Source organism: Tuber melanosporum, assembly GCF_000151645.1.
Source record: "Tuber melanosporum whole genome shotgun sequence assembly, scaffold_100, strain Mel28".
Lineage (NCBI taxonomy): Eukaryota > Fungi > Ascomycota > Pezizomycetes > Pezizales > Tuberaceae > Tuber > Tuber melanosporum.
Window position 1 is genome coordinate 176233 of NW_003298756.1, and position 21589 is coordinate 197821.

The following is a 21589-nucleotide window of genomic DNA, read 5'->3' on the forward strand; positions in this document are numbered from 1 at the left end:
TTTTTATTCAATAATTTTTTAAAATTTTCTTCCTATTATCCACGCTTTTCTCGTCCCTTTCCACTTTTTTGGTCATTCTTTTATTCTTTTAAACATTGTTACGCATTTTAACGGTGTTTTCAAAGGTGCTATTTCCGTTATCGGTACTTATTACTATATTTTGGCAGGTTGTTCTTTTTTTCCAGGTAGGAGGCATGAGCTGAGAACTTAAAGGGGGCTTCTAAGGATGTTCTGAGAAACAAAGATGTTTCCGTTCAACCAAGTATATTGAAATGCTGTCTGTCGAATTCTGACTTTTCCATCGTGGGATCAGGCGGTCTTTAAATACACAAATCTTGTTCATATCTAGCATGAACGAAGCTAATCAAAGGTATCAAGCGATACTCTTTGGTAAAACAAACCAAGTATCAAAACGATACTTAAAACAATACATAAAACAAAACTAAGTCTGAAACGATACTTAAAACAAACCAAGTATCAAAGCGATACTTAACACAAAATATAAAACAAAACTAAGTATCAAACGATACTTAAAACAAATCAAGTATCAAAGCGATACTTAAAACAAACCAAGTATCAAAGCGATACTTAAAACAAAACATAAAACAAAACTAAGTATCAAACGATACTTAAAACAAAACATAAAACAAAACTAATAACTGAGTACCCATACTGGTTACAGATAGTATCAAAAGCAACTGAAAGAACATGAAGAAAAACCCTTAAGAAAAGGAAAGAAAGAACAATACTGTGGAAAGTAAATCAAAAAAAAAAAAAAAAAAAGACATGGAATGTAGAAAACAGCACTCAACCTTGGTAAGTAGTTAAGTCATCTATTGTATATAGTATTGATTCAAGCAATTCGAGTTGCAAAGAAGGATCGCGCATGAAGAACAAGTAAATCTTGTCATAGAATACTTTTTTACTGAAAAGCGACAGAAAACACAGGAAGCATGCTTGCCAGGAGGAAGGTGAATAAGGTTGTAAGGCCCTGAGGGCAGTGGGGAAAGAATATTATTGTGCTTAGAAAAGTAGCAAGTTTGTATTTTTGGTTTATAGGTTTTGCGAATACTGAGTTTAACAGTATCTGTAGATGCTTTAAATAAACTTCTAGCAAGATCAAGTCTGAATTGACGATGAGTAGTATTTGGATAAAAAAATATAAATAAAATGAAGGCATTAACAATTGAAGTATCTAAGATTCAAAAGAAAAGAGGAAGCCAATTGCAGAGGGCTTTAAGTTGAGTAGAATAGAATGCACAGAGTTGATCAGTCCAATCAACTCCATTCATATTATGGTTGTAGTCATCAATTATTTGAGGGATAGGTAGGATAGCCCAATCATGGCCATGGGTAAACGGTTGCCAAGTAGTGGCTGCATTAGTGCTGGTTGAACAGGGCCTTTTTCACTTACAATCCACTTACTGGCCAATTTCATGAAATGTAGATAACATGTGGACAGAGCCACTATCCTTCCACTGTAGAGCCAAAACAGGATTGCTAATAGAGCCTACTTGAGCTCCACAAAGATGATTCCATGGAAGCCATGGAAAATTATTATGAATATCAGGAGGAAATGCACTGTCATTCTGGCGTGCGGTCCTACAAGCCCCAATTCCAAAATTTTGAAGAACCTGAAAGAGGGTAATATTACTAAAATAATTATCCATATACACATTGAACTGGTGTGTACAATAGGACAGACTCTTAACTAGATCATGAATGGCCATTGAGTTAGGTGTAAGATATATAGAATCATGATAGTATCCTTAATCAGGAGTTCGAATTCCAATTGCTCGATAAGTATAAAGCCAGTTCCGAGTATAGCCCTTCTAGCAGAATGCGAAAATGTAGTAGTCCTAAGTGATAGGCTTATTAGGCATGCAGTAGGTATGCTTACTTCGACCACCAAACCGTACAATCATTTCATCTATAGCAAGATTGGAACTGGGCTGTAAGGCCCTCTGAAAGTACACTTGCAGGATTGAATGCAATGGCTCTAACTTCTTCCACCAGTCTGAATCCTTCCTCCCTTCTACCTGAACAGGCTCCATATACAAATATTACTTGATTTGCTAAAACTGCTCAAGAGATAACCTTTACTTTCCCCCAATCTGAGCTGGTTGCCACCAAAATTCTACCAGACTCCGGCAGCTATGCACACCCATAAAGATGATTTGTGCAACAAATTTCTGCATTTCTCTTACAGTAACTGGCTTCTAGAGTCGAATAGAACTGTGCCTCTTAAGTAGAACTGGCCCCTCCATCTTAGCTGCATACTCATTTGTATTACAAACTAGAGTACCAAAAATCTCATTATTCCAAAACTGAGAGAAAACATCATATAATGTACTAGAATGGCTGGAAAGTGTAGGTTCGTGTTAGGAGTATTGGGATCCGATACCTAGGAGTCACCCTGAGTAGGGTAACTCCATCCAGAATCGGAATCTCTGATCTCCAACACCCCCCTCCAGCCCCCTTACGGGGCCCACACGTCATCATACATATTAATCTCAGTTGCGTCCTGTGACTATAATACCACAGAGTTAAAGGTGTCAGAATAACACTGTATATGTCGCCGCTGTCCATCCAACTAGATCATGTTCACAGGATATATGAGAGGGGACCATCAGCTAGGTCTGAGAAGTGGAAAAGAGTAAATCTATCAACTATTTAGAAAGTTACTAGGCTTCCAAAATATAATACCTGTGGTATAGGCTGTAGGTAACAGGACATTTTCGCACAAAGAGATAGTATCGAATGGTAAAGGATCTCAATAAGAGACCAATACATTCACATCCACCTTACAACATCTGAAAGAGTCTAGAACTCCAAGGGACACTACCATAGAAGCCATTGGACTTCACAGAATGTTGTAACTAGGTTTCGGAACACATTGTGATTACAGGAGAACTTCTAATACTACAATAGTGATTGAAACCCTGTTACCCAGAGCAACCAAGGGTTGCTGACCAAGGGAATATCTGTCAATTTGGTGGAATAGCTTTCTGCAAATTAGTAGGAGGTCCTCCAGAAGACATCTATCAGTTAGGTAAGGAGTTATAGGGGTTTACAGTCAGGTGACCTGAAAAAAGGTTGTGATTATGACTACCTTCACAGATGCAACCTGCAGATAAAACTGATCATTTCATCAACGACGGAGACAATTGGAGACAACTCAGTTCAACTTGGGAACTAGGCCATAAGTCTAAAGACTCTAAAGATCAGATAACTATCATTGGAAACTATATGGTTCCAAGTTAGTTATATTGGAATTGCCAAAGAGGATGTGGTGATTTTCAGAGTCTCTAGGTGTTTGCAACTTTCAAGAATACCTGACATTGTGAGTTATAATCAGAAAGGAATATAGTTGTATGATAAATACATGTAATCCGTGAACACATAGACGCGGAATATAAATATCGAAGTGCCTCTTAAGCTTTAGACATCATTAAGCAACGGAGAAGAGACCTTAACAATATAATATTGTTTTACGATTTTATTTTACTTTACCAAATTTACTTCACTCTTAGTAATCATAAACGAAACGAGTGAACTCGAGCCTTCTCAGATAGTTTCTGTCTACAGAAACAAATCTTGATTAGCCTAGACAATTCTGAAGTCTATCAGCTTGTCTCCGCCTAACAGTTCGGCTTCATGGGTAGAAAATAAGTACTGTAAAGGGATAAAGATATCCGGTATCTCTGGCTTTAAGGTATATTGATTCTCAGCCAGAGGAGTTATAGGTGGAATAGGTGAATCAACCATTTCAACTGCTTTGGATCTGCGCTTTGCTTTTTTGAGAACTTTTGCACTCGCTCTTTTTTGTGTCACATATGGCTTTCGGCCAGCATGGCTGCAGGTGACCGGGGAGGAATTGTTGGAAATTGTTTGGAGGGGCTTTCGCTGCAGCATCTTTGGATTTCTTCTACTATTTCTCATACTTGCTCTTATGAACCTTTTTCTTGACGTTGTGATCTTACTTACTAATCATGTCTTAAAACACTAAAAGGGGTAGTCGAAAATTTTCCACCTTTTCAGCAGTCCAAGAGATAGAGGATATAGATTTCCCTTTTCTGGTCTTCTCTGAGGGTTTGGGAGTGTGGTGGTGCCATGGTAGGGGGTGATGTTGAGGTGATTATTGGTTGCGGTGTTGCCAAGCAGGGGTACGTAGACTTTTCAGACACGACTGTACTGTCAGCTGTGCATTGCTGGCAGCTGGTGTCAGGTGTTCAGTTGATTCCAAACATGGTGGCATGTCCGAGCCTGGCAACCAACCTGCCCGTATGTGACAAGCGAAAACTTGGATAACTCGAGGCATTGTATCATACCGGCATTGTATAAGTACAGTACGAGCACTTGTACCGTAGGGTGCGAGTACTTATATACGAGTAAAGCACAAGTACGATATCGGTGGAGGTGGGGGGCTTCATCCTTTCTCTCCTCCCTTCGCTTGTGTGCGTGAAAGCTGGAACTGGAACCGACATCTTGCGCTCCGCCGGCATTTATGTATGTTCAGGTTTCACAACGATCGCCTAGACAAAGGGACACCCCTTCTCCCCAGAGGATCTTCACTTTTGTTTGCATGAAGGCACTTTTGGTCATCTGACTGATATCATAGGCACCATTCTGATTGAATTGCGGGGGAGGTTGGATGCTGAAGATTAAGGGGAAAAGACGAGCTCATCCCCCGCAAGAGCCTGAATGTCGTGCCAACTATGGCACAGTACTCAAGTACATATCATACCCGTTATTTTTTTCTACTCCCACCGCAGCTTTTCTTTTTTCCTCCCCACTTTCCATCCCCCTCTTCTCCCATCTCTGATCGATCCCCCCCCCCGGAATCCTACCCTACGGTACCCTGTTCACTGCTATTGCCCATCCCGTGCGAAAAAGTAAACTTTGCTGATCATGGGAGAGACAAAAGACGGAGACTCCTCCGTCTCTGTCACCACTGCAGCCGCTGAGATACGAATCCGGGTGGCAGCATGTTGAGAGTGCCCGGTATTCAGCAGCTGGCAAGGTGATGGGGACACATCCCTTCTTGCTTATTTACTGGGGTCGTCTTGCTCCCTTCCCCCCGCCCCCTTCTTTCGCATTTCTTAATGCTTTTCATCAACCAGATCTCATTTCTTCATCTGGGCGTTTGAGCCTCTTTGACGTGAAAAGGGTTAAGCATCACTACTGACATGAAAACTGCTTCTCCTCTCGCCAACAATTTCCTTTTCAACAGGGTCGATAGCGCAACCGTCGTCTTCGCCAACTCTTGCCCAGGTTCCACCAGTGCGTCTAGCCTCCCGCCGTCGTCTCCCCCGTCACTAAACCCACCAAGCCAACCATCCCATGATTGCCGCGTCATTGCTGGTTCTGGTCCTTTCCGCCGCCTTGATCCCTCTCATTCCCAACGTGAGGCCCTGGATAGCGAAAAACATCCTCCATAGAGCCTCCACTTCGACATCCTCCCCACCACCACCCTCGATACATTCATCAACAGGCATGTCTTCGGCCGCCTTAGCTTCCCCGCCCGATAGCCCCACCGATGCCACTTCGTCCACCTCAGTTCCCCCGCTGGCAGACCTCTCTTCAGTGTCGTTGCTTTCCGAAGACCTTCAATTGACATACCTCGCGGAAGGCGCCGCAAACATTATCTATCGCCTCTCCGCCCCGCCAGGGGCTCCTCCAGCCGATGAATATGTCAACAGATTGTTGCGACTCCGCAAAGCGCTCCCTTCTGCCCAGCCCAATTTGTTAGCTTACTCTCACCTCCTTCACACTTTTCACCCCCTCTTCCCTTCTCATCTTTTGGTTCCGACGACACTTATCAGGGTCCCGAAATCAGTCATACTTCGGGAAAACGTCAACCTTGTTCAACTGGAGAATGCTGGAAAGCGCCCCGCCAAGAGACGTGGTTTATATCTTGAAGAGGAAACGGAGGATTATGGCTTCGTAATCCTGGATATGAGCCCACGTCCCGTCGAAGATCTCCCGCCGACGCCTCCGGACACCGACGATACCACTACGCCACCGATAGCTGGTGTCACTGCCGAGGGGTTCCAAAGGAAGGATTTCTCGACCCGTCAGATTCTTGTCGAGTTCAAACCAAAATGGGTGGTTCAGTCTCCTTCCGCTCCCGCCAACTGGAGGCGATGCAGAACCTGTGCGTTACTTCTCCAGAAGAATGGTGGAAAGCCGAGCTTCTGCCCGCTTGATTTGTCCTCTCGAGAAGAGTCACGTGTTAGGGATACCCTGCAGCACATTCTGCCATCTATCCCGCCGAAGAATTTGCAGCTCCGTCTTGGAGAAACTTGGGAGGATGCCAAGAAAGTGATTGAAGACCGCACTGTAGACTTCCTTGTTAGCAGTGAGTTGATGCCCCTGCTGAAGCGCTTGCAACTCGAGATGGACCCCTTGGGCCCCATCAAGGCTGCTCGGGAAGGTAGTCAATACTGCCAGGAGAGATTTATCACCGCCATGACCGTCCGCGACCTCACCATCTTTCTTCGCATCGACTTGGATGGTAGTGTTGAAGCACGCATCGGAGACTTAGATCTCAAGACTGGTGAAGCCGGAAAATGGGATTACTGGAGCAAGGTGGAGCAGACCCTAATCACCGATGGTTACTACACGGGAACCGAAGAGGGGGCGTCTGAGAAGGGCGTCTGGTGCAAACCGTAATTCGTAATGTCTACACACGCGCGCGCGCGGAGATTGTCTCCCAACTCAGCAGTATAAATTCATTATTTGCTCCTGGCTACGGAGATTTATGGAAGCGGTTTAACGAAGGTCATGTTATTTAGTGTATTAAATTTTTAGTGTTTTTGTGCTCCGCGGCTTCATAAGCTCCCACTCGATATTCTACAGTTGCGCTTCACCTTTCCGGATCTCAACAATCCAGATGTCACACTGCCCCTATAGTGTTCCTTGACCAGTGAACTTTTTTAGTGTAAACTTCCAACTCGTCATCCCAGATCACTTGATAAGGTTCGAACAGCCAGTTGTCGATTACCTATCGCAGTTATTCATACTAACTTTGACTCACAACCCGGTTCCTGGCGTTTTGTATCTCCATGGAATGCCTTTATAATGGATGTCAAAGTTCTGCAAATTTACCGTTCGAACCCAAACTCAACCCTGAGTGATCATCGGTGATAGCGACCACCTCCATTACATTTGGGCTCTGCTGACATCCTTCAATGACCCTTGGGAATGATGGTAAAAGGAAGACCCTTGCTTTCCTAGATCGGCTATAGTACTCATAAGAGGAGTATTATCATCACCATCACCCCGTGAACTTGATCGCCAGGGCCGCAATGTCTCCCCTGGAGTTTTACTGGAGTTTTAGGTCCGCCTCCCCTACCCAAGTCGAAAATTTATCTCAGGCACAAGAATTTGGTATGGGGGCTCTGCATCCTATGGTAGTTGTAAGACCAATATATTCGGTCAAAATTAGCCCTTCCAAATATCAGCTATCCCCAAGAAGATTTTGTGATCCGGAGGGAAACGGTTTCATAGCTTCATACTCCAATCCATACCCTTGTTATGGCGCCCTGCCAGCGAACAGCCTCAAACGAAGCCTTTTCTCTCTACCCCCTATCGGGGTATACACTGTGCTCACATCCAACAAGGGGTTCCCGAATTGCTCTAGTGGTGGGGGTGGAAATCAGTCTCGAGATTGGTTGATATCTTCTTTGATACTTGGTCTTTTCATCAGGGCTCACGAAGGTTCTTTATTAGAAGGCTCTGAAAATTATTCCGCGGAAAAATCGAGTCAAGTGTGTTTAGTGGGTTCACGAGTAGAGAAGCTAGATCTCATTGTTGTGCTTCCTTGTTCTACTTGTTTCCGTTATGGATTTGACAGAGACTTACACCATACCAGCCCACAATCACTTTTCTTTTTTTGTTAGTATCATACCAAGAATAAAAAAACACGGTGCAAGTACACTCAGTCTGACCGGGCCGGGGTTCCGTCCTCTCCCGGGGCATGTCGAAACCTCCCTTTCCGAGTTCCATAGGGAAATTCGCTACGGAGAAGTGGTTTTCCTGACCCCCCCCCCCAAAGGGATGCTATCATCGAAGAATACTCAATACGCGCTCAGACGGCGGCGTATCCCCGTGGGCGACATTGGCAGTGGACAGCGTACGTAAGTGGTGCTGGCGATTTGAGCAAGCCCTCGATCGGCACCTGGTCTAGTGAGCTCGAATACACCATCCCCGGCGGGCTCGGTGCCTTATGCCATATGGTGCAAAGCGCTTTAAAACGTGTAATGTGCTAAGGGGGATGCGCATCTTTCCCTAGAGCTTTTTTTGGAAGAGGGCTTTCCCTCTTCCCTACATAAACCAACCGAAGGTTGAATCCGATCCCTATATGACGCAACTTGTGAATTCACGCGCCATATCATAATAAGGAATAAAGTTGCGCCTCGAAAGTATTTGCTGATCATACCTCATCACTCGGAGATCTGTTTTTACCTTGTCCCCCATGCACCGGTACTATACGGTATCGCAAAGGTGTAAGAGGCGGCTTTGGAGTCGCCCCGCCAACATCCTCGATTACTCCGATCCTGACGGTATCATAAGGACTCAGGAGTAGACTTCATATAAGTATTCCCGCCACCACTTCAAGATCACTTCTTGCTATTGCTCATACGTTACTGAAAGGACCACGTTATGTTTGGAGAGGTAATAGAAGCGTTTAGCAAGCTGCACTGCCCCGCAGGAAAGAGGTAGGCAAGCAATGCTTTTCCACGCAATAAAACTGCTTTTGCCGAATTGGCGATCGCGCGTCTTCGGTCGAACGGGTTTTCACAATGCGTAAGCGGAAAATACTGAAGGAAGCGAAGGGAGAAGGTAATATTCCCGAAAGCGTTTATCGCGGTTCCCACCTTCGCCGCAAAAATTGCACGATTGTTCGCTAGTTTGCAAGATGAACTAAAGGAGGGGGGGAAAGAGAGACCCCTTATAATATGCCTTTCCGGGTCACATGTCCCGACGAATATGGTTCGTGCAGCCCAAAACGTACGCCAGCAATTGGCATTTTTATATGATTATACCCCCCCGCTAAGATAAAATATTGCTTCGAAAAAACCACTAGGTTATTGGGAATACCAAAGGGAAGAACATAGTGGTTTTTTTTTTTGAAGTAATTACAGATCTTGATAGTGAGATATATAATCAATTGACGAGTTGTTGATTGGCGCACCTTTTGGATTGTACGAACCATACTCTGCAGAACAGTAACCTCTACTGACTATGAAGAAGCTAAAATATAAGCACATTCTCGCCTCCATGGTATTTTCATTGTCCCTCGTGATGCTTTAACTAACAAATCCAGGCTGCTAGATCTACCGTCTTGTAAGTAGAAAGTAGGAGATGACAATACCGTGCTTGGTGTAGACAAGTCTCGATTTTCATTTTCATTTTTTCCACAAGCCGCCAGCAAATAAGTTCCCCAGAAAACTATCCCAAGCGTAAAAGGCTCACAAGTAAACCGCAAGCTCAAGAACTTCTGTGAAAACCTTCTAGGAAAACCCCCCCCTCGCCGGAATGCCATCCTGCTCCTAGAAAAACTACTACACTGAAAGGGAACCATAATATCCCCTCCTAATACTCCCCTCAAGTAAAAAAAGTATAAAAAAAAACATGAGAATAGCTACCTATAAAGATGTAATAAGGTCACATTAGGTAAAAAGGCATAATTGGCTACTGTGAAGAGAGTGGGGGCAAGGAAGGTTGATAGTTGAGGTCCCTAATATTCATCTGCCGTTCATGGTCTACTAACATCTGACGACACCTATCAGAAGCCAGTTGTCTGATATCGTTTGCCAGGTGATTGAGACAACGTTCCCACTTGAAGGGTATTTCATAGTCATCCTCGTTTGGAATATCCAAGAACTCACTGAGCAAGAATTTAGCTTGCAGGAGATTGGAGGAGTCGATAAGATCCTATATATATTAGCAATGGTAACTTGCTATTCTCTTCGAGTGCTTACTCACAATACGATCACCAAAATGAACAGCTAATCCTGACTCTAGATCCCGCTTCCAAATCTCAATGAACCCTGTAATCTTTCCCACCCAAGAAAATCCCTTGTATATGGCAGGTCCATACATATGCTCAAGGGTAAATACCTCTCCTGTTATCTCTCGCCATCTGGGGAATCTGAGTTGGGAAAGTTGTTCATTATCGAGGTCACGAACTGGGCACTTATAATCCGGAGTCTCCTCAAGCTTGAAAAGCATAACCGCAGATACCGTTTCGTGACCCTCAAGCCACATCTTGACATCCTCAACCAGCATATCATATGTCTCAGAGAGACCAACCTCCAGGGCAAACTTCACCACCTGTTTCCCGGCAGCACTTTCGATTTTTAATGCAGCATCAGGGGTCTTTTTGGATCTATAATAATTCCCATCAAAACCGGTGAATCGTTGGTTTCTCACAATGCGCACCTTGTCCATGATGCTCCCTGGATGGCTGTCACGTGCCAATGTAAACCCTTCTGAAATGGTCTCTACAATCCCTTCATGGATAGTGCTTGACTTCTGTGTGAATTTTAGGATTGAAGATAACGAGTTAAACGAATATCTTGGAAACCTAAATACATTTAGCAAAGAACCCACTGGATATGGGAGAAACAGCCCAACCTTTCATCCTCATCGACGTTTAAAGCTTTTTTGAAGCTAATGTAGTCTTCTATCGAAATTTTCATTGTAAGCCCCTTCTCGCCACATCCAGAGGAATCATATCGTCCTTTTTGTAACTGCCAGTGCTTGAATCTCTCAATGCACTTCTGACTCTCCGTAGACCTGGACTCCTGACACAGAATGGCCGGAACCTGTTCCAGTTGAGGAGGATCCTGGCCCTTCGGATTGGTAACGTGGTGGTTACAAAGACGTGGGGCCACGGGGGTCTGTGGGACCAAGGATGGAGCAGTAGGAAATGGCATCTGAGCAGGCCTAGGAGTGCGGCTACCTTGACCGACTTGGAGGTGAATTTGTGGAATTTCTGATCGGTAATACGATCTATTGTGGCTTCCTGAGGCATATGGTTAGTAGTTCATCCAGATAGAAACTTACTACAAGGATTATGAGCAGAGACACCAAAAAGGTGATAGATTCACTCACATAATGACTAGGGATAAGAAAATGAATCAAGGCCGTAGCGTGTATAAAAGAGAAACGCAAAGGAGGACAGCAAAACGAGCAAAGTGACGAGAGAGATAGCGGAAGAAAGGAACCAACAGGAACGGGGTAAGGCGGTCCGCTTGTGAATACTCACTGGGTTGATTTTTCACCACAGAAAACTGTGCTGTGTAAAAGTGAGGACCAAAGGTGTTGCAAGTATCGATATGTCTTTCCAGGAGAACAGGTAGACGATTAAATACTGAATACAGGAAGGTATGGACATCTATTTCAAGTGCTCTCGCACACCAGTGGAAATACTATGTGATTCCATAACCAATAAAACCCTCACAACCCCGCACAATCAAGCATGCCTCTGCACAAACTTGTCTGCTTCCACACACGCCTTCTATTGGGATCACTTCGTAGGGGTTTGTGTAGGGTTTCATTGTTCCCTCCGGACGGTACGACAGAGGCATGGCGAAAGTGCTACTGCCATGGTGCAGTTGGCAGGAGAACAAGTATACGGCACGATATGCAGACAAAAGATTATTCAAAGGTGGCATTGTTGGTGAACCAGGGGGCCATCGTGAGGTATGAGACCTTGGCTTTCAGCTTCCACTGTTGCAATGTTATTACCCTAGGAATACCATATCTAGGGGACGTGCGGGGAGAAACTAACCTTCGGGTATTGGAGCTGGTCATTCGCTGTGTTCGGTATTGGGTGAGACCCTGGGATACATCCTGTAGGATGCTGTGCTCATGCCAGTGAACCCAAACGTCCAGTCCGTCCGTCTTCGGGCATGGACGGGGCGGACGGGCCGGCGGGCTCTGCCAATGTCTCAAGATATGGAATGTACTGAGTTCCTACCGGGCCCTACAGGTGACGACCGGAACATGCCATTTGCACTAAGAATGCAGGGCCCTGGCGTCCACCCCCTTAGACGGCCGTCTTTGTGAATGCTGGACGCCATGCCCTGCCGTCCTCATCCACCCCCGCCCGGGACGGTTAGGAACACTTGCTCCTGCTCATGGGATTTGAGTAACTACCGTACTTTCCTCTTGACATCTAAACATATACCTGTAGAAACAGAAGGTGTAGTCGTTACATGAGCAATGGCGATCCCCAGGTCTCTTTCTTCCGCACCCAAACTGAACAAGATACCTGTCGCCCTGGCAACAGATCCGGCTAGAACTTTCCACAGGTCCACACAAACAAGGGAAAACTTGGCTTGTTTGGTCTTCCATGAACCTGGTTCGGGAGCTGCTCGGCGGGAGAGGCTTGATGATTCTTGATGCCCTCAATGCCTTCGGGGGTCGGGAATGTGATGCTGTGTTTGCGACCGACAGAGTCAGCTAGAACGTAGACGCGGTAAGTGACCGTGGGTATCGAATACCACCCTTGGGCCGGTTCAGGCCAATGTAGCAAGGCCGGTACGCGATAAGTTGGTCCGTAAGAGACCGGAAGAACGGTAGCATAATTCAAGGTATAATAATTACTCACCGAGAGAGTGAACAACAAATACAAACTTCTCTCCACACAAGTGAAACAATAACCTGAGCATCCGACCATGTCGAGCTGGTTCCGGGTATATCGAGCCGCATCCACCGTTTCCAACAGCTCTAAATGCTTTTGCTCTATCTTAGCAGTGAATCGAGGTGCCGATAGCATTGTAGTGCGGAGAAAAAGGAAGAAGCAAAGAGCCACAAGTAACCGGACCCATCGGTGGTGAACCGCGCCGCGCCCACGAATAATCTCCAAACTAACAACCCCGAGTGATCAACAGTGAACCCCTATCCTGCTATAAACAGAACAGTGCCCGATAATTTATGGAATACTGTAGAGCAGTTGCGTAACACTAACTATTTTTTTTTAAACACGGATTTGCCCAATACAAGCTCTGTACAGTAGAGTACTACACGTAGTACATCCACTCTATCTCAACCCACCACCAAAACCCCTCCAATTCCCCGTTTCTACATGCACTGTACTCGTACTTTACCAAAAGATGAAAACCACCTAACCCACTGTGCCCGTATAGTACCGGGGCTCGCTTATTACTGCATAACGCCTTTTCCCGGCTTCATCTTGACTGTGTGGCAAGCAAACCTGAAACACTCGCGTGATCCCCACGATACTTGTACCTGGGTGCTGGGAATATACTCGAGTAATCCCTGCCTCTGCTCCATCAGGAACAACTCATTCCCGTGAAGTGGAAGGGATCGGCTCATTCTCCCCCTTCCGAGATGGGCTAGTGTGGGACATCGTGGGAGCCTATTGTCGGGGATATATTGGTTTCGTGAAGAGGTGATGGAAATCATAACTAAAGATAAGAAGCAAAAAAAACAAATAACACCTTTCTAACTCTGAAAAAAAAATCTCGTGGGGGGATCCCCCCAAGCCAGAAAATTCAAACTGTTAACAAATCAATAAGAACATTCATATTTTATACGCTTCACTCTTTCTATAGGTTCGAAAAACTCCACCTTAGAGTCAAAGTCCCTTCCCTCAATGCTAGTTCCGAAACAGGACATTGATACAAAACATAATCGACCGCCTCCCTCTCCAAGTTGCGGTAGCCCTTTGCCCCTGTTTTCCTAATCCGCTCGCCCAGCAAGATAATTCTTTCCTCCTTCATTTGGTGAATCCTTCCTGCCGGGAATACAGACCCAGTCATGAGTGCCTACCATGCCCGGAGCGGTACAATAGCAGTACTGTATACAGAACAATTCCTAGCCACCCACACTCTATCGACGTACCCCCGTATCCGGGTGCCGTGTGAATGGATACGAGAGATATAAATCCCCCCGCTCTCACCACCCTCCGAGTAGACCTTTCATAACAAGTAGGATAGGTAGCTATACGAAGAAACAGGAATTGCTCCCATTCCGTCCATTCTTTTTCCCCCCTTCTTATACCCAGATATCACATTCTTTACGTCTGTCGCGCAGGTTTCCCTTCTTTCTTTCTTTCTTTTACCTTCTTTTCCTAAACCGCTTCCAATCATGAGATTCTCACTTGCCACCGCTGCAGCGATATTGCTAGTCCGGGGGGTATCGGGACAATTGGTGGGAGGGGTCCCAGTGGGTCCTAAAACTTCACTCAGCGAGAAGTCCGGCACTATCTGTAACGTCCTCAACTACGGAGCTGTGGCGGATGGGAAGACGGATATCGGTGTCGCCATTACCAACGCATTTTCGCAGTGCGTTGCTAAAGCCAGTGGGGGAGCGACGCTGTTGGTGCCTGAGGGGGAGTATCTGAGTATCTCCTTTCCCTCTTGTGCGCTCGGACGGAAGGACAGCGGGCTGATGGTGGCGATAGTTACTACCGGAGTGGTACTCAACGCGGGGACAAAATGGGCTTTCCAATTGGATGGACTGATCACCTTGTCTGAAGACGGACGCTTCAACGGGAACGCAATTGTCGTGAAGAGAGCCACGGACTTTGAGATGTACTCTAGCAACGGCAAGGGAGCTATCCAAGGACAAGGTTACAGGCAGAGAATTTCTGGGTCTAGTCAGAATGCAAGGTTGTTGAGGGTATGCTCTACCACCGCCCGAACCAGGCCAAGGGGAGATAAAAGCGTTAACGAACAATAGTTCATGACTTGCGTGGACTACTCCGTGCACGACCTAATTTTAGTAACCCCCCCTCTTCCCCGATTAGATACCGGTGCTGACGGAGGGCACACAGATCGACTCCCCAACTTTCCACCTATTCCACAACGACGCTACAAACCTCGAAAACTACCACATCACCATCCGCGGCGGGAACAAGGGCGGCCTAGACGGCATCGATCTAATCTGTCTGTCAAATTGCTACCTTCACCACATAGAAGTTACCAACCGCGACGAATGTATCTCCGTCAAGACTCCCTCCAAAAACGTGCTCATCGAGGAGATTTACTGCAATCAGAGTGGAGGCATGAGTATCGGGTCTTTGAACGCAGCAAGTATGTCCCCTCCTCTTCCTCCTCTCCGGTATTGGTAAAGCGACAGTGCTGACAAGGGTAAATAGCCGGAAGTCAGATCGAAAGCATCCACATGAGGAACATATACGTCCACCAGTGCACGCAGATGCTCATGATAAAGACCTGGCCAGGCGGCAACGGTGCAAACGGGTACGTCCGCAACTCCATATTCGAGAATTTCCACGCCTACGATACCACCTACGCCCTCGATATAGACCAGTACTGGTACGGGCGCACAGAGCCCAACACGGGCGCTATCGCCATCTCGGACCTTCAATTCAAGAACTGGACAGGAACAGTCGACAACGGCATTTCTCGCGGCCCCATCGTTATCCGCGGGAGCAATATCGTCCCCTTAACGGACATAATGATGGAAGACTTTCGCATGTGGACGGTGAACAAAGACGTTGTCGTCCTGCGGTGCAATAACGTCTACGGAACGGGGTACTGCGCGCGGGAGCTGAACGGGGCACAGTCGACGCCTTTTTCCTCCACGGTCACGATTCGTGAAACTATGGCGGGTTTCGTTAGTCCTACTAGTCCTCCTTGGGGGGTTGGTCCGACCGGGTATGGGCTCACGGTACCGATACCGGTGTATACGCCCGCGCCTATGTGGGGCTTTAAGCAGGGAGGCGGAGCGGCGATTGAGCCTACACCTCCACAGGTTACCACCACTCCAAAGACGGCCACGGGCCCGCCTGCTACGAGCACGCCTAGTGGGCCGAAGCGCAGGGCTTATGGAAGGAACAGGAGGAACTGGTAGAGAGGGTAGATCTGCAACGTCGGTGGTGTCGCAACCCCAATTTTCGAAGTAATCAAATATAAGAACCCCGCTGCTTTTTTGTGGCGTATTGTGCATGTGGGACATTGTAGACCTTCTATTCGGGGCGTTTGGGATGATAAACCGAGTGATGTGCTATGAGGGGGTGGCTCTGCATTCAGTCTTCATGTAGTACGGAGGAGAGGAAGTGAATATACCGTGCATCAAGGAGGCAGAAAGCATTATCAAGGTCTCATACCCGCTGCACTGGTGCTACGAGTTATGCCGGCACGCTCCGAACGCAACATTTCCTTGGAACCGTGTCCTGAGAGTAATAGTGAGCTACCCTCAAGCCTTGAAAATTCTATCCCTCTTCGAGGGAGAGCTGTGCGCAGCACCCGTAGATGACGATGTTGGCTCAGTATGATACCACCCAAGGTCCTCACTTCCCCCCGACCCAGCCACCCTAAAAACCCGTCGCTAGGGCAATCGCATCCCCGAACCAATCTCGACGTGCCTCAAGATAAGAGCGGTTATCCCGGTGCTACCCTTCTATACGCGTGCGAGTGCTCAGCAGCGGCAAGTCTTCGGATTAATACCCCATGCTCCCGAAACCCCACAACCCCCAGACCGAAAAGGCACTAACCAAACCGACAACCTCCCAATGCCCAGGCTATCCTCAAGAGAGCACCTAGGCGCCGGCCATCCACGATAGGCATCAAAACCTATCATGTACAGTACCACCACTCCCAACCAAAATGGTTCCAAAGCCTCAAGACCGTTGCGTGCATACCGTAGACACGACACGGCAAATTCACCTTCCCCCCTCGTTACGAAGGATACCCCTCCGAGTTCCCTGACCAACCGTTGGGGAGCCCATGATCACACCTAAAATCTTGATCAAGGCAGAGATGGTCCTTCTCTACCTATTATAACAAAATGCTAACTTGCGCCTATCCGACACCGGCGTTAGCACGTTCTGCTAATTTACTTACCTATGATACCCACCAGGAGGAGGAGGAGGAGGAGGTTGGACAAGGTGAGAGAGCCACCAACGGACGAATCCAGCAAACCGACCGACGCATCGATTAACGAATTCTCACTGATTCGCCAAGCATCACACACACCTCCTCTCTCCCCGCCCCCCACATTTATCCTGCGGAATACAGCATAGGTTTCGCCGATAACTTATCACATCACGACAAAGCGTTGTGCTCCCAGAAGTAGACAGGAATTATTTTTATTTTTACACTCTTTCAAGAGGTGCTCCGATTCTGTCTGTTCTTTAGGTTTACGAACGGTAATGGGTAAGACATAGTTATCCCTGGAGCAAAGAAAATACCCTTTAACCAGCCCCTCCCCACAAGACATACACACACCTCTTGTCTGCGCACAAGCAGGTAGGTTATGCATGAAGCGCACTGCAGGGTTCCCGAGTGAGTTGTTATGAACGCGATATCTGCCAATCCCCAGAAAGTGGAATTTCTTCTTTTCCCCCGCAATCTAACAAACAGCCTGAGAAATGACTTACCGGATTCTCGTCATCACAAAAAAAATCATGTCCAAGCGGTGGGTTTTAAAAAAGGGTTTCGCCCCGCGCATGTAGTGGTGGGTTCCTGGTTTTTCGCAAGATATCCATCATGTGGACGTGTGCGTTTGTAGAGGGTTTTTTTTTTTTTCCGCCATGTTATGATACTACAGTCGTCGCCTCCATCGATCATCGGAGTTGATGTTCAAGGCATGACAACCCCCACGAGCCCCACAACAGACACAGGAACTCGCACAATAATGACGATAAAGCCCGGCCTCCACCCAATCCTATCCAATCCAACTCAATTATCACAGCAGTTCATGCCGACCTGACGATAAACTAGTCTACTCGTACTCCGGAAAGCACCATCAATACCCCCACAAAATGGCGGTCATAATCGATTGTTACGAGTGACCATAAATGACCCAATAACCTTCACCCGATCATTCATTGATGTGATGCAAAAATCGGTGACGAATGGAAAAAGAAAAAAGTACTCCATCAAACTCGCTATTGATAATAACTCAAATACGTGCATAATCCATATCATCAGTCCATACTTCGAGCTGTGAAAGAGAAGAATGAGAAACGAAATGAAGTGAAAAGAAGTGAAAAGAGAATCATGAAAAAACTCCCCCAAACGAATGCTACCAAGCTAACGGAAGGATGAAAATGGAAAGAAAAAAGAAAACCCCATGCGATGCACCTCTACATCATTGCTATGCGAGGAACCGAGAGCAAACTAGATATCCGGGAAGAGAAAAATAGAAAATGTAAACAAAGGGAGAAAAGACACAATAACGTACTATACTATACAAGAATCGTCCTCTCGTCCGTTCTGTTCGTTTCAATCTTGCCACACAAAAGAAATTAGAAAATGAAAAAAATGAATTCATGGAATGAGAATAAACAAATAAAAATAAACAAAATGCACGCTCTATATGGGCGCTGTTTGCAATTTGGAATAAAATCAATCAATAAAGCTTTCATATCGTGAATTATGCGATTATGTCGATTATGTCGTGAAAATAAAAAATTCGGGAAAATTCGGCATGCTTATGATTTCCTGCCCCAGAACGACTTTATTGACTTTACTCGCTCTACTCGCTCTTTAAGCATCGGCTTTGGGGGGGAGGCGGCAGCTGCTGCAGGGGTCTCGGTGGCGGGTGTTTCGGTAGTGGCGGGTTCAGCAATGGCGGCGGGTGCGTCGGACTTGGCAACCCCCTCTGTGGGGATGGCGGGAGCGGGAGGAGGAGCGGGAGAGGCTTCAGTAGTGACCTCAGCTGGTCGCTCAACTTCCTTTCCCTTTCCTTCGGGGGTGGCGGGTGCTACTACGGGGGCGGTAGTGGAGGTAGCAGTAGCAGGTCTGGTGGTAACTTCCTCACCCTTATCTGACTTTGCAATGCTATTCTTCCTCTTCAATTCCTTCGAAATACCCCACCAGCTCGATCGGCGGGATGCCGGCTTCGGCTTCTCCTCCTCTCTCGTGCTCTGTGCGTCGTCGGATGAAGGACCGGCGACCGGGGATACGGCGGGAGTCTCATCGGGCTTTACTGGGGAGGCAGTGTTGATGGATTCACTGGGCGGCTTGATAGCCTCGCGGACATCGGTGGTCGACTTGGAGCCCGCAGGTGCCTCAGTGTCTGAAGCCTGCTTAGCAACCGCGTTTCGCTTCTTATCGCCCAAAGACAATTTCGAGATGGCATTGTTCCAGCTCATGGATCGTGTGATTGATCTCTCTGAGCGGCGGGAAGACGGTCTAATCGCTTCTGCCTCGTCTCTCGACGTCCTTGTCTCCGGGGGAGTAGGTGGGGGCGTTGGCTCACCTAGCTTGAGGATCTGTGAAGATGCTGATGATGGAGGCGCCGACTTGTCCCTCTTCTTCGACTTTCCACCCGGAATCACTGAAGTAAGTGACCTCCTGAGGGAGCCCTCCCTCTTCATTGCGTCGTTGGATGGCTGGCGGGTTGGGAGACCAGATACCATACGGCGGAAGGATCCTTTGCGGCTGGGGCTGGACTTGGGGTCTTGCGAGCTGATGGACTTGCCGTCATCCATGATGCTTCCGCCGCGGGATGGTGGGGGTCCGTGAGATGGGGAGTCGACGACAGGAGCTGGCTTGGGCTCCTCAGTCTTTTTCACCTCCTCGTTGATGGAGAGTTGGTCGGGACTGGCGGAGACGGGGTGATCTACAATCGAGATATCGTCCTCGTCGGAAGTGGCGGGCTGCTTGCCCTTGTAGTCAACAGTCAAAGAACCACTGTTTTCCCTGGCGGGTGCGGCGGACTCCTCCGGCTCCTCCCTCAGATCAGAGAGGGAGTTAGCCCTCGAGTGCTTCCTGCTTCTAATACTGGCGCTATCGCTCAAGGTCTTGCGATGGTCCTTCTTGTCTTCTTCGGACGAGGCCTTGTCATCTTGAGCCTCCTTCATGGCAGCCTCGGCAGCATCACGAACCTCCTCAGGAATAGCGGCAGGAGTGGCAGGAATAAGATTGAAAACTGGTGTTTCCTCCTTATCTTCCTTCTCCTTATTTTCTTCCTTCTCGGCTTGGATGTGCTCGGGGACAGTCTCAGCGGCGAGCTCGGGCTCCATCGCCTGTGGCTCCTCAACTTTCTTCTCCTTTTCTTCCTCCTCCTCCTCCTCCTCCCGCCTCCTCGAGGCATCACGCATAGCGAAAGCACGGGGGAGCGAGCGAGATCGGTAAGATGAGGCTGGTGAATCTTTCGGGGGCGAACCAACGATAGACTCCTCAGATCTGGGTCTCCTGATGGAAGCCGGCTTCCCGGTGGGGATGACGATCGACACCGGGAGAGGCTGGATCTGGAGGCTGTTCTTGCGAACGTGGAAGGGACATTGACCCTCGGAATCTGGAGTAGCCACCTCGGCGGCCTCAGGGCCTTCGAGGATGGGCTGCTCGGTCTGCAACTTGCGTTCAGGAAGTTGGAAGCCTGAGTTCTTCGGCAACGATCGGGGCTCAATGTCCTCCTCAATAGTGGTAAGCAAGTTCTCAACTGGGGAAACCGGGACCGGTTCGAGATCACCACGGTTAAAAGTGGGCTTGGGCTCCTCGTCCGGATCGTAGACGTCAATCTTGTTATAAGAGGGGACGTGTGGGCCGACAAGCAGCGGGGTCGACTCTCCCAAGGTGGTGGAGGACTCGCCCTCGGATTCGGAAGCTTCGATGGCTCGTTGCTTACCCTTCCCCCCCGACCTTGTCCCGATACGCTCGTGGGCATAGACGTCTTCCCTAGCCCGGACACGAACCTGTTCCCGTGACTTCTGCTGTCTCTTTTCCCGCCTAAGGCCAAAGCCACCCATAATCACCCACAAGTTCCTTGGGGTCCAGAAAGAGAGGGCAATGCCTATGCCGCAGATGGCAGCGAGAAAGCCGCTAGCGTTCCAGCCCCGGGTGTGTCCGGCAGAGGAGTGCTCCTCTTCGTTTCCATCTCTGGGTCCTACGGAAATTAAACTGTAGTCCGGAAAATCCTCATACCAGGGTTTAGCAGCCACAATTGACTCGACTGAAATAATGGGAGGAGGGGAATCGCAATACCCAATCGAAATACCAATCCCTGCTACTTCTCCAGCAATGCACTGACTTATGGGCATATGGGGTGACACGGGAGTCCCGCTCTCACGTGTTGGGGAAGTGTGCTCAACCTCAGAGTTCCTCCTCGAAAAGAGTTGGTCGAACATCTTGAAGAGGTAGAGGAGGTGGGGAAGACTTCTGGTCTTTTTCTTGGTGGGCTCAATTGTGAACACAGGAGCGGAGGTCAGGGTTATGTGTATACAATGAGAAGAGCCAGAGTGGAGGGAATGGTAGAGGAGAAGGAGGAGAAGGGCAACAGTGACGCAGGTGGAAGAGAGGCGGCGATGACGATGGTGCAGGTGATGATGCACTGCGAGCAGTAGCTCAGCAGGAGTCCGTGTGGAGGGATGAGTACGTATGATGGCTAGTAGACAGCCTCTTCTTTGATGAAGAGGGAAAGAAATGGGAAGACGAAACGGGCTTGTGGATATATAGGAGGAGGTGGGAGGGGGGGGGGTAGCAGCAGTAGCAGGGAGAGGTAGACGAGAGTGGTGAGTGGTGTGGGTATGAAGGTGAGTCGATTGTAGAGGTGGTGTCGTTAGTTGTGAGGAGGAGCCGGATGTGTCAAAGTCGGTAGGGATTGACGTGGTTCGCTCAAGGGGTGGTGGTGGTGGTGG

The 21589-nt window shown here is 47.8% G+C and overlaps 3 protein-coding genes; 2 read left to right on the forward strand and 1 right to left on the reverse strand.

The window, feature by feature from the left end:
- Positions 1-5127: 5127 nt before the first annotated feature.
- Positions 5128-6831, forward strand: GSTUM_00004198001 (uncharacterized protein). XM_002835245.2 has 1 exon: positions 5128-6831. The coding sequence occupies exon 1, from the start codon at positions 5497-5499 to the stop codon at positions 6673-6675; it is 1179 nt and encodes a 392-aa protein (XP_002835291.1). The 5' UTR covers positions 5128-5496; the 3' UTR covers positions 6676-6831.
- A 7296-nt stretch (positions 6832-14127) lies between these two features.
- Positions 14128-15855, forward strand: GSTUM_00004199001 (uncharacterized protein; the record flags this gene model as incomplete). The annotated part of the gene is made up of 4 exons (XM_002835246.1): positions 14128-14383; positions 14444-14706; positions 14816-15078; positions 15147-15855. The coding sequence occupies 4 exons, from the start codon at positions 14128-14130 to the stop codon at positions 15853-15855; spliced, it is 1491 nt and encodes a 496-aa protein (XP_002835292.1).
- Positions 15856-17878: 2023 nt separating this feature from the next.
- GSTUM_00004200001 (uncharacterized protein) lies at positions 17879-21079 on the reverse strand (the record flags this gene model as incomplete). XM_002835247.2 has 2 exons in its annotated part: positions 17879-19026; positions 19210-21079. 2 exons carry the CDS (start codon positions 21077-21079, stop codon positions 18440-18442), a joined length of 2457 nt encoding a protein of 818 aa, XP_002835293.1. The 3' UTR covers positions 17879-18439.
- Between the last annotated feature and the right edge of the window lie 510 nt (positions 21080-21589).

Coding starts and splice junctions, on each gene's coding strand:
- GSTUM_00004198001 (XM_002835245.2), top strand. CDS start 5,497: ATGTCTTCGGCCGCCTTAGCTTCCCCGCCCGATAGCCCCACCGATGCC.